This window comes from Sinohyriopsis cumingii, chromosome 18 (assembly GCF_028554795.1).
Source record: "Sinohyriopsis cumingii isolate HCF-2022 chromosome 18, ASM2855479v2, whole genome shotgun sequence".
Taxonomy (NCBI): domain Eukaryota; kingdom Metazoa; phylum Mollusca; class Bivalvia; order Unionida; family Unionidae; genus Sinohyriopsis; species Sinohyriopsis cumingii.
The window spans coordinates 36,101,329-36,116,384 of NC_142978.1; the positions used below are offsets into that span (position 1 = coordinate 36,101,329).

General features: G+C 34.4%; 1 protein-coding gene across 1 annotated transcript in view; it reads left to right on the forward strand.

The window, feature by feature from the left end:
* Positions 1-15,056, forward strand: part of LOC149776399 (serine/threonine-protein kinase Nek10-like) — a 130,873-nt gene that overhangs the window by 87,565 nt on the left and 28,252 nt on the right. Inside the window, exons 17-23 of the mRNA XM_089940776.1 lie at positions 749-916; positions 3,266-3,439; positions 4,843-4,984; positions 7,172-7,296; positions 9,280-9,382; positions 10,459-10,537; positions 14,591-14,720. Of these exons, the coding sequence (XP_089796902.1) occupies positions 749-916; positions 3,266-3,439; positions 4,843-4,984; positions 7,172-7,296; positions 9,280-9,382; positions 10,459-10,537; positions 14,591-14,720 (921 nt within the window). The remainder of the gene's footprint in view (positions 1-748; positions 917-3,265; positions 3,440-4,842; positions 4,985-7,171; positions 7,297-9,279; positions 9,383-10,458; positions 10,538-14,590; positions 14,721-15,056) is intronic.

Sequence of the window (15,056 nt, forward strand, 5' to 3'; positions counted from 1 at the left end):
CCCATTTTGTTTCAAAATCATGCATAAATTTGATTATCATAAATGCCTGTAGTTATATTGTTATCTGTGAAATTCTTGCAGAAAAGCCACACATTTTTAAAAAGTCATACGGAAGTGAGTTATGATTTCATGGACTTATTATGGCCATTGTGAATAAAATTAACACTTTTATCCAATGTTTCATTGTATAAAATGTATGTACTGCTATGAAAATAGTTGCCATTATTTTTGATATTGCTGTTTTATGCAGTAATTGTGTTATACAACAATATTGGTAAATCAAAACAGGAAAGAGTGTCATTTTTTTCCTCAGTTGCATGAGTAATTTAATGATCTTACATCAAAAAAGGCAAAAGAAAACAGATTTTAGAAGGGAATATTTCCAACGTTTCTAATTTTCAACAGTCAGTACTCAATTCTCCATATTTTTGCCAATTTTGATTTGCTGGATTGAGAAGTAATTTTGTCTCAGATATTAGATTCCAGCATGGACCTTGAATTTAGGGCTGTTCCATTAAAACATACATGGTACCAGGGAAGGCAGTTTCTAAAAAATATATGCCAGGGTACTTTGATTCACACACTTCATATTAAAATTATAAGAAAATTCTAAATTGTATCTATGGGTGAGTACCCCACTTTAATAGTGCCTTCCCTGGTTCCCATGTATGTTTTAATGGAACAGCCCTTATCTTTCTATTTCTTTTATACAATAATTTTATTCAACTTTTGTGTTTTTATTTTTCAGAGGAATGCATTACGAGCACTTAGATTTCTCTTCAGCATGGAACGAAACCGACGTCTATTCAAACGTCTCTTCCCAGCAGATCTGTATGTGATGTTTATTGATATCGGCCATTATAACAAAGAGCTGTCAGCATATAAACCTCTTGTCCAGAAAATAAATGGTCTACCAGTAAGTTGTATGTATGTCAAAAGTGTGCTTATTAACCTGTACAAAAAGAAATGCAGTGAACTGTATTATAAGTAGGGGTGAAGAATTGCATAAAATGAATATGTTTTCATTGCAGACAGACAGACAGACACTTTGTACTCTCATCTTCAAGAACAAGATCTACATTTAAAGAGCTTGACTTTCATTTCCCTTTGACCTTGGTTTTTTTATGCAAAATTAGGAAGTTTGTCTTTCAGATATAAAGTGGTATAAGAAAGATATCTACAGTGGTTTCAACTGTAGAGAGACCTCAGACAGAATGAGTCATCCCTAATCACAAGCCACCTTGTCTGACTCCAAAACTGTACATTATTTTATCCACCTGTTGATAGTTTAGCTTTGTCTTATAAAGCCACCTTTCCACTGCATAAGTGTGGTCTTATAATAGTAGGACCAAGGCATTTTCAAATGATATCACATCTTAGCAAAGTACATTATGTCACATTTGTTCATGGTAAAGAGGTTTACGTATCTGTCATTTTTAATGGCTGAATTACTTCTCTGCTCATACCAGCATACTTTGTTAAGTTAAGCCGCAGTTCTGTTTCAGTCTGCAGATTCAATGAGACCAAGAATGAAACAATCTCAGTATTTTCTTCTTGCACAGAACTTAAAATATTTTTTAAACTACACAAAATATAAATTTTTGTTTCAAATTTTACATGAATATCAGTGCAAGTACATTGAAACCTTTCCATAACAGACATTTAAGAAACCACAAAAGCTTCCCCATTATGAGCACATTTTCTTTATCATAACAAAACTGATCCATAAACAATGTCTTTTATAAGCAGTTGTCCCCACCATTGAGGTATATGCTAAAGTAGGTTTCACTGTAACATGAAATTTGATCTGCCTAGTAAAGTTTTCAAGTTTTCTCTGGTTACCAGGGAAGGAATGTGTCCTTTGAGGGGCATGTAACACTGTGTAAGTATCGGTAGTAATAAAAGGTCAACTTTAAACAGTCGGCCGGTTTCAACTATGGAAAAGGTCAATTTATGTCCCTCTTACATTACAAGCTGTACGCTATCAGAATAAAACTGTATAACCATCTGACATGTATCCATTTTCACACTCATCAGACAATGTAGAATCAGAATCAGAAAAAAGATTGGAATTGAAACACTTATCCTTCTCAGATTACCCGATTTAGAATCACACCAATCCCCTTACAGCAGTGTTTGAAAATCAATAACACTTGCTGTTTTCATAGAATAGAAACCTATACTAAACAAAGAGATATTTCATATGTAAGGTGGTGATAGTAGCACCTCAAGTATTTTCTTTATTGGAGAAGAAAGTAATCACAGTCTTTTTTAAAAAAAATCAACTAGAAAATTTCCATAAATAAATTAAAGCACAAAATTAAGGATAAAATTAATTGCCAAAGCTTAATATTGAACCTGTCTATCACAAATGTGTTTCAATTGTGCATGCAGCATAAAACATGCATTCTTGACACCACTATAATGATGTGGGAGAAAAATGTGGAAATAAAGAGGCTCTCAAATGGATAACGATTTAATCTTGAATTTATGAAACAAGATGAATAATTTCCAGCTTTTGTTAACCTCGTTGAGCAAAAGCTGGAAAAGATTCATCAAGTTTCATAAATTTAAAATGAAATCATTTGAAACCCATTTGAGATTCTGCTTATTAAATTATTTTAATGGAAATAGTTTAAAATGAGAGATGGGGAGAGAATATTATTTCTACTGGCTCATACGCAGCACCTTTCAGTTGATGTGCATAAAAGAATAGTCCCAGATTTGAGTTGAATTAAAACTGAGCAGTTGTACAACCGGTAAAATTTAAAAGTAGATTTGTGCACAAATTATTATTCAAAGAGCACCTGTCCTTCCAAATCAGTACAAAATTTGTCAACACTGGATTTTCAGTGGAAATTTTTGTGTGATGTCACATAGCCCCTGTGGAGTAAATTGGCCCTATTCTGATAAACATAACCTTTTTACCCAGTGCCCCATGGCCAATCAATTCAAAATAGGATCACCAGAATGTTGATAGTAATAGTTAAAAAAATGATGAAGGCAAGGTAAGGGCAATTTCCATGGTAACAGCCAGCCAGGAAATAGAACACTGACCAAGAATTTCAAGTTGTTATTTGGACCAATCTGATTCACATAAAGTGTTAATATAATAAAAGATATTAAACTGCACACACCATATGTAAATCATATCAGCTGTGTGATAGACAGTATATTTGTCTATTTAGTTCATATTTTACCTCGTGACCAATTATGTGACAGTGTTCAATGCTACCTTAATGTCATTTGATCTTTCTCTTTTCAGGCCGATGGAATCAAGGAGATAAGAGATACACTTGTTGAGACAAACCAAGACAGGACTCCCACTCGATACATCACTAATTATGCTGTATTTGAACACCTAGGCTCAGGGGCTTTTGGCAGTGTATATAAAGTCAAGAAAAGGACTGCTGGTCAGTCCTTCCAGGCTCTGAAAGAGGTAATTTAAATTTTAGAGTTCATAATATTTTATTGTAACACATTTTGACAACTAAGATTGTGGCAAAGAAATCACTTTTTATGTCGACAAAGCCAGAAAGCAGACATTTTTAAAAGTTTTGGCTCATTTTTGACATTTCAGAGATCTTCATTTTGACCAAAATATCAGTCAATCAACATTTGAGGAATTCAAGTTTCAAATTCAGTTTTACAGAAAAATTAAAAATATTATATACTCATGGCCCAGAAACATAAGTGAAGTTGACTAAAATCTTATTTGTTTAACTTCTTAATTCTAGAACAATATGATCTTTGATAATAATAATGATAATAATAATGATAATAATAATAATAATAATAAAATAATAGTAATAATAATAATAATAATAATAATAAAATAATAATAATAATAATAATAATAATAATAATAAAATAATAGTAATAATAATAATAATAATAATAATAATAAATACTTTATTTCATGAAGGTAACTAAGTATATTTCACTATTCCAGCCTGATACCTACAAGATGAACAAATCATTGTAAATACAAGAAACCACTGCCCCCCCCCCCCCCAAAGTAAAGCAAGCTTAAATACATATAGTATAAAAGCACAAAGTCCATAGGAAATGTTGTAACAAAATAAATTGGAGGACATGTACTTAAATATGTACGATGAAATCTGCCTTTCAAGGTAGTAGTCATATGTTTTTGTTTTCAACACATTTAGATGATCTAATTGCTTTGGGGAGTTTTTCTTTACCAGGTTTTGGGTCACAAAATAAGTCACTGCAACCTACTTGTACCCAGGGCACGATCATAATGCATTGTCTTTATCATACCACATCTGTCATCACATGGGGAAAACTTTATTTCAGTCAATTTATTGCAGGAAGAGGGATATGGATCTTTTCTTCCATCCCTCTCACTTTTGTTTTCACACAAAAACACCCTAACTTATACTTGGATTTCAACCAAATTTAGTTTGTGGCCAGATTCTGCTGAGATCATTTGTTGGCATTCTGAGTCATTGTTTAGCAGAGTTATACCCCCTGATTGTCAGACCCACCCACTTCAGTTTCTGCACAAAGCTCCCTTAATTTTTATTTCTTTTTGAACCAAATTTGTTATGTAACTTGCTTTTCTTGAGAACTTGGCTCATTATTCTGCACATTTATCAGAGTTATAGCCCCTGATTGTCTGACACACCCACTTTTGTTTTTGCACAGTAACTTCCTTAGGTTAATATTAAACTTCAGCCAAATTTTATTATCTGATTGATATTGATGAATTCAGAAAAATGCTGGAGACATCAGTTCTGAAATTTTATTGTTGATAATGCATTTATTTTCATGTAAACTTCTGAGAACTTGTTTTATATTATTAATTGTGTATTATTTCAGATTAACATTTTAAATCCGGCTTTTGGTAAAACATTATCTGAACGAGACCAGAGTATTGGAGACATGATAAACGAGCTTCAAATAATGAGGGAGCAGCTGAGGCATCCCAACATTGTCCGATACTACAAAACATTCAGGGAAGGTGAGCTGACATGTGGAACATTTTTGAACAGTGAAGATGTTCCCCTTTCATTTTTTTGCAAAGCTATGAAAATTGATACCCATTAAAATAAAGGAAATAACAATATTATGGTTTATAATATTCTTTTTTGACAATGGTTTGCAATGTGGTGATTAGGCTGTATTATGTTGAAGCTGTAATTTAAAAAATTTAGTCCATTCTTGGCATAGGTTGAAGATTTAATGGGCGAAGTAAAAGTTGCTAGCTCAAGAAATGGCATCCTAAAAATACAGCACTTTTTCACATTAAAGCATTTCATTTTAACACAGTTCCAGTTTTAAGATGAATACGGTTATGGAACCCATTTCCTTAAATGGTAGTAAAATTATATGTCTCTTGTATTTCATTATAAAGCAATCTCACTATAAGGCAGTATACTCTATTGCTCCCATAGATAGCATTATAATGAGGAAGTTTTATTATGTACTTCATTACAAGGTGGTCTCATTATATGACAGTATACTCTATGGACAGCATTATAATTGTTGTTGTTGTTGTGGGGTTTAATGCCATTTTTCAGCATAAGATAGGCTATACATGGCGGCCAGTATAATTGGTGGAGGAAGAACCCTGGAAAACCCCAGGAAGAACCACCGACCCACGAGAAGCTACTGGCAGGCTTTCCCATGTACCCATGCTAGTCGAGTCTTGGACTCAAACCAACGCAGACAGAGGTGAGGTGGCAGTGATCTGGAATGGTGAGCACTTTTAGACCACTCGGCCACTCGGGGCCCTGACAACATTATAATGCAGGAATACTGTGTCCTGTGCTTCATTATAAGGCAGTCTTATGTTAAGGTGGTATATTCTATGGTTCACATGGTAAGTATTATAATGAGGGAATACTGTATCATGTACTTCATTATTATGCAGTCCCACCATAGGGCAGTATACTCTGACTGCCATCTACAGCATTATGAGGGAGAACTGTTTAGTTAGATTCTTAAATTGGATTTTGATATATTTTATTTAGCTTAGATACCATCCTAGTAGTATGATTTTGTATTTAATTTTAATTCTTAGTAATTATTTTGCTCTTAAATTTATTTTACAACTTAAATACAAAATACTGGTCATATACACTTATAAGTTGAGTCCAGCTGCAAACAACATGGAACCTGATATTCATTTGCATAATGCACTGGTAGATCATGGTTGATGTTGCTTATTCTACTGATTATTACTAATTAACTGTACAGATCCGGATCTACTGGCACATTAAGTGAAGGCAGATCTGGGTCTGTAATTTGCACTTGGATATGACATGGGAGTATATAAATTATGCGCTGTTCGATTCTTCACCTTACATCAGTATATTCACAATGAAGATTAAGTAACTTCAAAGAAAACTGCATAGTCTTAAAACATAATTGATGCATACATTAAAATAAATAAAGATAATTTCACATCACATCACATCATATTTTAAAAGTTTCTTTTTTTTTTGAATATATCTTGAATATATCTGTGTCAAGTTGGCTTTTGTTCTTGTGTTTTTTGTTAAGCTTGTCTAGACTGCTTTGGTGGCCTAGTGGTTAGAGCATCCACCTCGGATGCAGGAGGTCACAGGTTCGAACTCCGGCCAAGTTATACCAAAGACATCAAAATGGTATTAACAGATGCCTTGCTTTTGCGCTCAGCATTAAGAGGTTAGTGTTAGGACTGGTCTGCCTGGTGTCAGGATAATGTGACTGGGTGTCTGCAGCATGATGATCCATTGCTAGACATCACTATAAACTGCCATACTGTAGACACCATAGCAATATGACTGAATTTTTTTAAAGCTACATTAAATATCCAAATCACACACACACACACACATAAGGTTGTCTGTATTCTCCGATTGTAAATAATTTCACATTTTCTTATTTTCAAGATATTTTTAGGTTTATTTGTAACATCATAAATTGATCCTGATTGTACTTTTTTAGCCCTTTTCTTAGGGTAATATTTGCAGATGTAACTTTGCTTTGCTTATCCGTAAGACAAGACTCAATTGACATGCCCTTGCTCATATGTCTTGCAGACCCTTACAAACATCATGCTTACTCGATCTTGCCATTTTCTCCAAAAAAGGTGAGATTAACACAAGCAGTATAAGTTCAATATTTAATAATTTAGTGTCAATAAACTTAAATTTATTTGTAGGTGATGATAAACTGTTCATAGTGATGGAGCTGATAGAGGGTGCACCACTTGGAGAACATTTCAGTTCCTTGAAAGAGAAGAAGGAAAAATTTACTGAGGGAAGAATATGGAATATATTCATTCAGGTAATCATTACTTTATTTTATCAGGCCTCTTTTATTATTAGATCCATCACTGAGGCTTTTGATAGTTGGAAAAGCACAAGAGTTTTAAGCTCTTAAATCACACACACACACACACATACACACACACACTGGTAATGCTTTACGATGTTGCTCTATGTATTTGTAAATACTTCAGACCATGTACTATTTTATTACCTCTTATTATGTGACATTGGACTGTAATGAACATTTTAAGGTAACAGTATGCTATTGTACCTTTTTATGTGGCTTCCACTTCTTTGATGAAAAGATTGCCAAGCATTCAGCTGTTATACAGCTTTTGCCTAGGATGAATCTATACCTAAACATATTTTTTTCAAAAGGTTCGTTGTGAAATAGAATCTTCTTTCTTTGGAAATTTAAAACAATCCTTTATTATACTCTTTCAAATCACAATAAAATAGGGATATAAAACAGTGCCATTCTATTACAATTAGGTGAGAGATTAGCACAAATTATGCAAATGACACTTAACTATTTTGCAGCTTATTAAATCACAATCTGTAATATTGATATCATGTATCAATAGATGTTCAAGTAGTGAACCAGAAACCACAAAGCATTTATTTCTAGACTGTACAAAATAGCTCTCAGAAGCCGAACAATAGGAACTTTGTTATAATATAGACATAACTATTGATTGGTAACCCCTTTTGATTGTGTTAGCTTAATGGGGAGATTTTTAAGGTGTTAAAAATGTAAATAATAGGAAATTTTGGAGATGTTTAATCATTATATATTCACACTTACCTGATATATATGTGGTACATATTTTGTTGCTTCATAATGAACACCTGAACTGATGTTAATAGTCCTTTATCTGATCCCCTCCCACTTTCCACATGAACATTTTCCTATTTTTGTATTTTAAGTATACAATAAAATGTTTGCTATAAATGAGAAGTAAAAATATCAGATGATTCCATTGAAAGTGCTGTTGTATGCCTATAATAAGGATGTGCTGACTTCAACTGGTCTGGTAATGGTCTGGGCTGAATCAGTAACCTGACATAACAACTGGTCTGATGATGGTCCCGGCTGAATCAGCAACCTGACCTAACAACTGGTTTAGTGATGGTCTGGGCATTAGCAACCTGACCTAACAACTGGTCTGGTGATGGTCTGGGCTGAATCAGAAACCTGACCTAACAACTAGTTTGGTAATGGTCTGGGCTTCAGCCACCTGACCTAACAACTGGTCTGGTGATGGTTTGGGCTGAATCAGAAACCTGACCTAACAACTGGTCTGGTAATGGTCTGGGCTTCAGCAACCTGACCTAACAATTGGTCTGGTGATGGTCTGGGCTTCAGCAACCTGACCTAACAACTGGTCGGGTGATGGTCTGGGCTGAATCAGCAACCTGACCTAACAACTTGTCTGGTACTGGTCAGGGCTGAATCAGTAACCTGACCTAGTAACTGGTCTGGTAATGGCCTGGGATGAATCAGTAACCTGACCTAGCAACTGGTCTGGTGATGGTCTGGGCTGAATCAGCAACCTGACCTAACAACTGGTCTGGTGATGGTCTGGGCTTCAGCAACCTGACCTAACAACTGGTCTGGTGATGGTCTGGGCTGAATCAGCAACCTGACCTAACAACTTGTCTGGTACTGGTCAGGGCTGAATCAGTAACCTGACCTAGCAACTGGTCTGGTAATGGCCTGGGATGAATCAGTAACCTGACCTAGCAACTGGTCTAGTGATGGTCTGGGCTGAATCAGCAACCTGACCTAACAGATTAAATTCTTGTCTCTGCAAACTAGATCATGCGGGTTAAATCCTGAGAAGGATGACAGTGCCTGCCAACCTATGGTTCTTCGTTTTGTAGACTGAAACTTTCTGTTTGATCACAAGGCTTGTAGAGATAGTGGAAAGATTTCTTCCTGGACAAAAACTAATGTATTGTCTCATAGTTCATATATAGTAACTTTCCTTTACCTTAGATGGTGCTGGCTTTGCGATATCTTCACAAAGAGAAGGGTGTTGTACATAGAGATCTCACACCTAACAACATTATGCTGGGAGAAAATGATAAAGTGACCATTAGTAAGTTCTAATTGTTTTGCATATTCTAATTATTTTGTCAACTTTTCCTTTCCTTAAGCTTTACCTCATAAAATGACAAAACTGACAGATAGTAAATAAGCTAACAAAAAAGAATATTTGATTGTGGAAACATACACAAGAAGTATTAACAAATGTTGGTATTAATTTGCGATGACATTTCATGAAGATGTACAAAAGAATTATAGCAGTTGAAATTTGATTCCCATCTGCACTTACCAAGGTTCCAATATATTAATCTATCTACACCTTGACAGATCGATCAGATATTTCAATGCTTCAGATCTGTAAATTTAATTGGATGCAGTGGCAAGCCAACACATCTAATCAAAATCAAGTTAATCAGATCTGAACATTGTTTCTCCATGATCTAGACAAGGGGTGCACACAACTGGAATTGACTCATAATAAAGTGATGTTCCACTGCTGGTCAGATATATACTTTCCTTCTAATACACATGTAATTGCTTTATTTAATCTGATTTTTTATATTTAACTTACAAAGTATCTTTTTTGAAGTTAGTTGCCTCCATCATTTTCGGCCAATGTACAATTCATCTCAGTTACATACTATTGGCTCATTAGCATTACATACCAAGGGAGGCAACTCATGAAATCCAACAGATGTTGTTAGGACAAAATACTGAAATTATATCTGATTGATCCACTAAGGCGTAGATAGGTTAATGTATTAGAACCATGGCTAGCAAAGATGTTTGTTTCCAGTTTTCATGTAAATACAGTGTTTGCTTTATGATACATATTCCTTATATCCCTATTTAAGTATACAGCCTTTTTTATATAGATAATACTTGCACCATGTCAAATACTGTTTCTAAGTTTTATTTTGATGCTCTTCGGTCAAGAGAAATGCATGATCTGAGTATCTTGGGTGCATATAATGGTTTTACACTAATGAAGAATACACTGAATTATCACAAGATCTGAGTATCTTGGATGCATATAATGGTTTCACACTAATGAAGAATATACTAAATTATTACATGTACAGTAATACAAAACTTGATTTGAACGCATATATTGTTTCTTAACTTTAGCTGACTTTGGTCTTGCCAAGGTGAAACAGGCTGATACTAGTAAGATGATTTCTGTTTGTGGAACCATACTTTATTCCTGGTAAGTATTTACTTATACAGTCTGTCTTTTGTCAGAGATCACGTCTGTTACTTAAAATAGTAAAAATTGGAACTGTTATCAATAATTTCAGAATAGTTATATTTGTCTGGCTTGACCGACAAATGAGTTCAAATGACTGTTAGCTAATTTACAATGTCAGACATTTGAGGTAAGATTCCCATAACCATCCCATGCATTTATTTACCATTATTTCTTCCCATATGTTTAAAATACTATAGTCACAAAGCACAAGATAGTTCAGGTATTAAATCTCTGATTTATTAAAACTTTATAATTGAATGATTTCTCAAGATTCTGTACATGACACAAGTCCTTACACCAGGCATGTGCAACCAATAGCCTACAGGCTGGTTCCATGGCCCATGAGGTGGTTATGTACATTTATCCGCATTGTAGGACAAGGTTTCGAAAAAAGGCTTATCCAGCCCTTGCCCTGGAGGAAGTTGCACATGTCTGCCTAAATCCATGTGTTTCTTAACAATATTGTGAGGCAGTGTACATCTGACCAATTCAAGAAAATGTTTGAAGCCTAATTAAAATGAGCAAATATACTTGCAGCAACAGTACACCTGTTTTATCCTCTTCCATGACTTGGAGAACCTGATCAAATATTACCATTGGACTTAAACAGAAATGCATGTCAGTTAATGCATGTCAGTTAAGTGCTATGCACTCATGAGGTATAAAGTCTTTGCTAATTAATTAATAATTTTCTAAAATCAGCAAGGGGTCCCGAGTGGCCATGTGGTCTAAAGCGCTCTCTATTATGGATCACTGCCATCTCATCTCTGTCTGTGTGGGTTAGAGTCTCGGATTCAGCAAATGTGGGTATGTGAGAAAGCTTGCCAGTAGCTTCTTGTGGGTCGGTGGTTTGTTCCGAGGTTTTCTCGGGTTCTTCCTCCACCATTAATACTGGCCACCATGTATAGCCTATCTTATGCTGAAAAATGATGGTAAACCCTATAACAATAACAACACCAACAAAATCGCATGCAGAACAGTGCAAACCTGGTCTGCACCTAAAATGTATGGCAACAGATTACAGTCAGTGCAAAGAAATTCTTGCACAGTATTCTCTTTACTGGTTGGCTGCAATCGTGGGATAATTTTGTTTACTCTGTTTTATGGAATATTATCTTTTTGCTAATACTATGAATAATTTGGTAGCTATTCTTTGAATGTACTGCCAGACGGAATTGGGAATAAAAGTTCATGACTTTCTGAATATGGCAAATTTACCATCACAGGGGCTCATTATGCGATGTAGGGCATATAATGCGATTGAAAATGGCCTAAAACCCCAAGAAAAGACCAATATCAAGTAAAACTTAGGGTATTGTTCAGTTGATAGGGGGTGGGTGGGATGGAGTGAGTTGTATACATGTAACATGTGAGACCACCCAATATACAAGTGTGGATTAAATATTAACTTATAGAAGTAGATAAACTCACATCTGTTGACAGAAGAATGTGGACATAACTGCTTTCTACTTTAAATGCTAATGTTTGTTCAGCTTGGTTTGGGACTATTTTTTATGCACAACAAATTAAAAGTGCATTATTTCAGTCAGAATGAACAAAATTATTCATTCTTCTTTCTTTCTAAATAATTTCCACAGAAATAAAAACTCATGTGATAAAAAGAGCCTCAACCAGATATTATATTAAATTAATGAAAATCATTGAATGATTGATGTCGAGCTTTTGCATTGCCAAGGTTCACAAAAGTTGGACATTATTTAACTCATTTCATAAATTCAATATTAAATCATTACCCATTTGAGATCCTCTACTTATTGATTAAAATTGTGAAAAGTTTTCTGAAAGAATAAATAATTCTAAAAAAATGAATAGTTTGAGATAAAAATAGTGAAGCAGAGAAGAATAATACTAAAACTGAAGTTGCAGCAAATCCAAAACCGAAAATAACAACACATTTCCTGTTGCATTTAATAATTAAATCTTGTTTTTTGTATTCGCTTTCACAAATCTGCTGTATTAATTTTTGGCAAAAGTCATCTGAATTTTGGGACCTGTGGTTTTAGTCAAATAAAGATTGTATTCTCTAGCAAGCATTTTTATGCACCCACAGTGTACATCTTGGTTTGGTTGTCTGTGTGTCTGTCCCAAAAAGCTTTGTAGCACATTTGCACAAAAACCAATTAATGTACTGATGAACTTTAACAGGCATCTTTGTTTCTATTGTAAAGGATATAATTAGATTTTAAGGTCATAACATCAATTTTTTCATTGTTGTGCACATTTTTAAACAGTTTTCTTGAAAATCTTGTTAGCACAATGATGCAAAGCACACTTGAGGTATCAGATAATGATATTTGGTAGGCATGTTTCTATGCATATGGAGATGACCTGGTTATATCATCATCACATTATAAAAATTGATAGATTTTTAAAAGTCTTTCCACATTTATTTTTACTTTTTTGTCTGCTGCAGCACAGGTGTCTAGAAAACATATCTACTTCATCCCTTTGTTGTCTTTCCTGCATTAGAGTTAAGTATCAGCATTAGGCATCACCATTAGATCTCAGCAGTAGGTATCAGCATTAGGCATCATCATTAGGTATCGGCATTAGGCATCAACATTAGGTATCAGCATTAGGTATCAGCATTAGGCGTCAGCATTAGGTAGCAGCATTAGGTATCAGCATTAGGCATTAGCATTAGGTATCAGCATTTGGCATCAGCATTAGGTGTCAGCATTAGGTAAGACATAAGAGCATCATCATCATTAATGTCAGAAGTTTTATCTTGCCACCGTGATTGTAAAAGGGGAGGGGTATATTGTGAGCTGCTGTCTGTCTGTACATATGTATGTCTGATCAGAATCTGTTCTAGTGCAATAACACAAAAACTATCAGACTTAAAGCTATGACATTTTTAAACCTTTTTTCATTACAAGTTGATTTGATTTTTATGGAATCACAGCAAGTTTTTGAAAATTTTAGACCTGAATTGAAAAAAACAAATGCAGTGTTAGTTTATGTAGCAAGAGCCACTTGATGTAGACAAAATTCAGTTTGGTAAGCATGTCTGTTTATATGTTGAAGTAGACATTCAATTTGTTAAGCATGTTTGTCTGCATATGGAAGTAGACATTGAATTTGGTAAGCATGTCTGTATGCATATTGAAGTAGACATTCAGTCTGGTAAGCATGTCTGTCTGCATATGGAAGTAGACATTGAATTTGGTAAGCATGTCTGTATTCATATGGAAGTAGACATTGAATTTGGTAAGCATGTCTGTATGCATATTGAAGTAGACATTCAGTCTGGTAAGCATGTCTGTCTGCATATGGAAGTAGACATTCAATTTGGTAAGCATGTCTGTATTCATATGGAAGTAGACATTCAATTTGGTAACCATGTTTGTATGCATATTGGGGTAGACAAATTCAATTTGGTAAGCAAGTTTGTCAGCATACTGAGGTAGACAAATTCAGTTTTGTAAGCATGTTTGTATGCATATGTAAATAACCTGATTAGATTTTCGTACCACTGTAACTATTTTTAAATGTTTATTCTACATTATTGAATGTTTAAAAAATTGATAGTATTCATTTACAGCAGGGGCATACATGTTTTGCAAAGACAAATCTAGTTATGTTAAAGTCTTTTAAAGTCAGATACAGTTAGGATACACAGTTAAACACATTTTCAAGGATTCAGACAAAAGGGTTAATTTCTGGTTCTGTAAATTTAGGATTCTTGTTTTCATAATCTGTGTGGTTTAATTTGTCATTTCATGCTTTAATCATTTCTAATGAAAGTTGTTGGTAATTACTTGAAACAATTTGCAGTAGATTGACATGATTGAAGCCTGGAAGTTCAGAAACAGTTCACTAAATGAACAACAGAGGTGGCACTGATCACAAATTTGTATGTGTGTGATTGTGTCGAGTTTTAAATACTAACTTTTTAAAGTTTAGTTGGTTATTAAATCAGTCCATTGTTATTATTATAAGAGTATACTTAACACCAACTAATATAGTAATTTCCTGATGTATTTTCAGTCCTGAGATGGTTCAGCATTTGCCATATGGGGAAAAAGCCGATATATGGGCATTGGGTTGCATAGTATATCAGATGTGTACACTGGAACCTCCGTTCTTTAGTAACAACCTCCTGGCCCTCTCAGAAGCGGTCAGTATATTTTAAATCACCTGAAAAGCAGAAATAATCAATTACAACAATACTTATCTTACCTGCCTCAGATATATACCATAAATACTCACTTATAAGTCGAGTCCAACTGCAAACTGCACAGACCCAGATCTGCCATTGCATAATGTGCCAGCAGATCTGGGTCTGTGCAGTTTGTTAGGATTAATAAGTAGAACAAACAACATAAACCCTGATCTGCAAGCACATTATATTTTGGCAGATCAAGATTTTTTGGTGTTTGCCATTGGTTTCCACTTATAAGTGAGTATGTTTGGTAATGAGCTATAACATGTTGCATGTATGAAAAGACCTTGG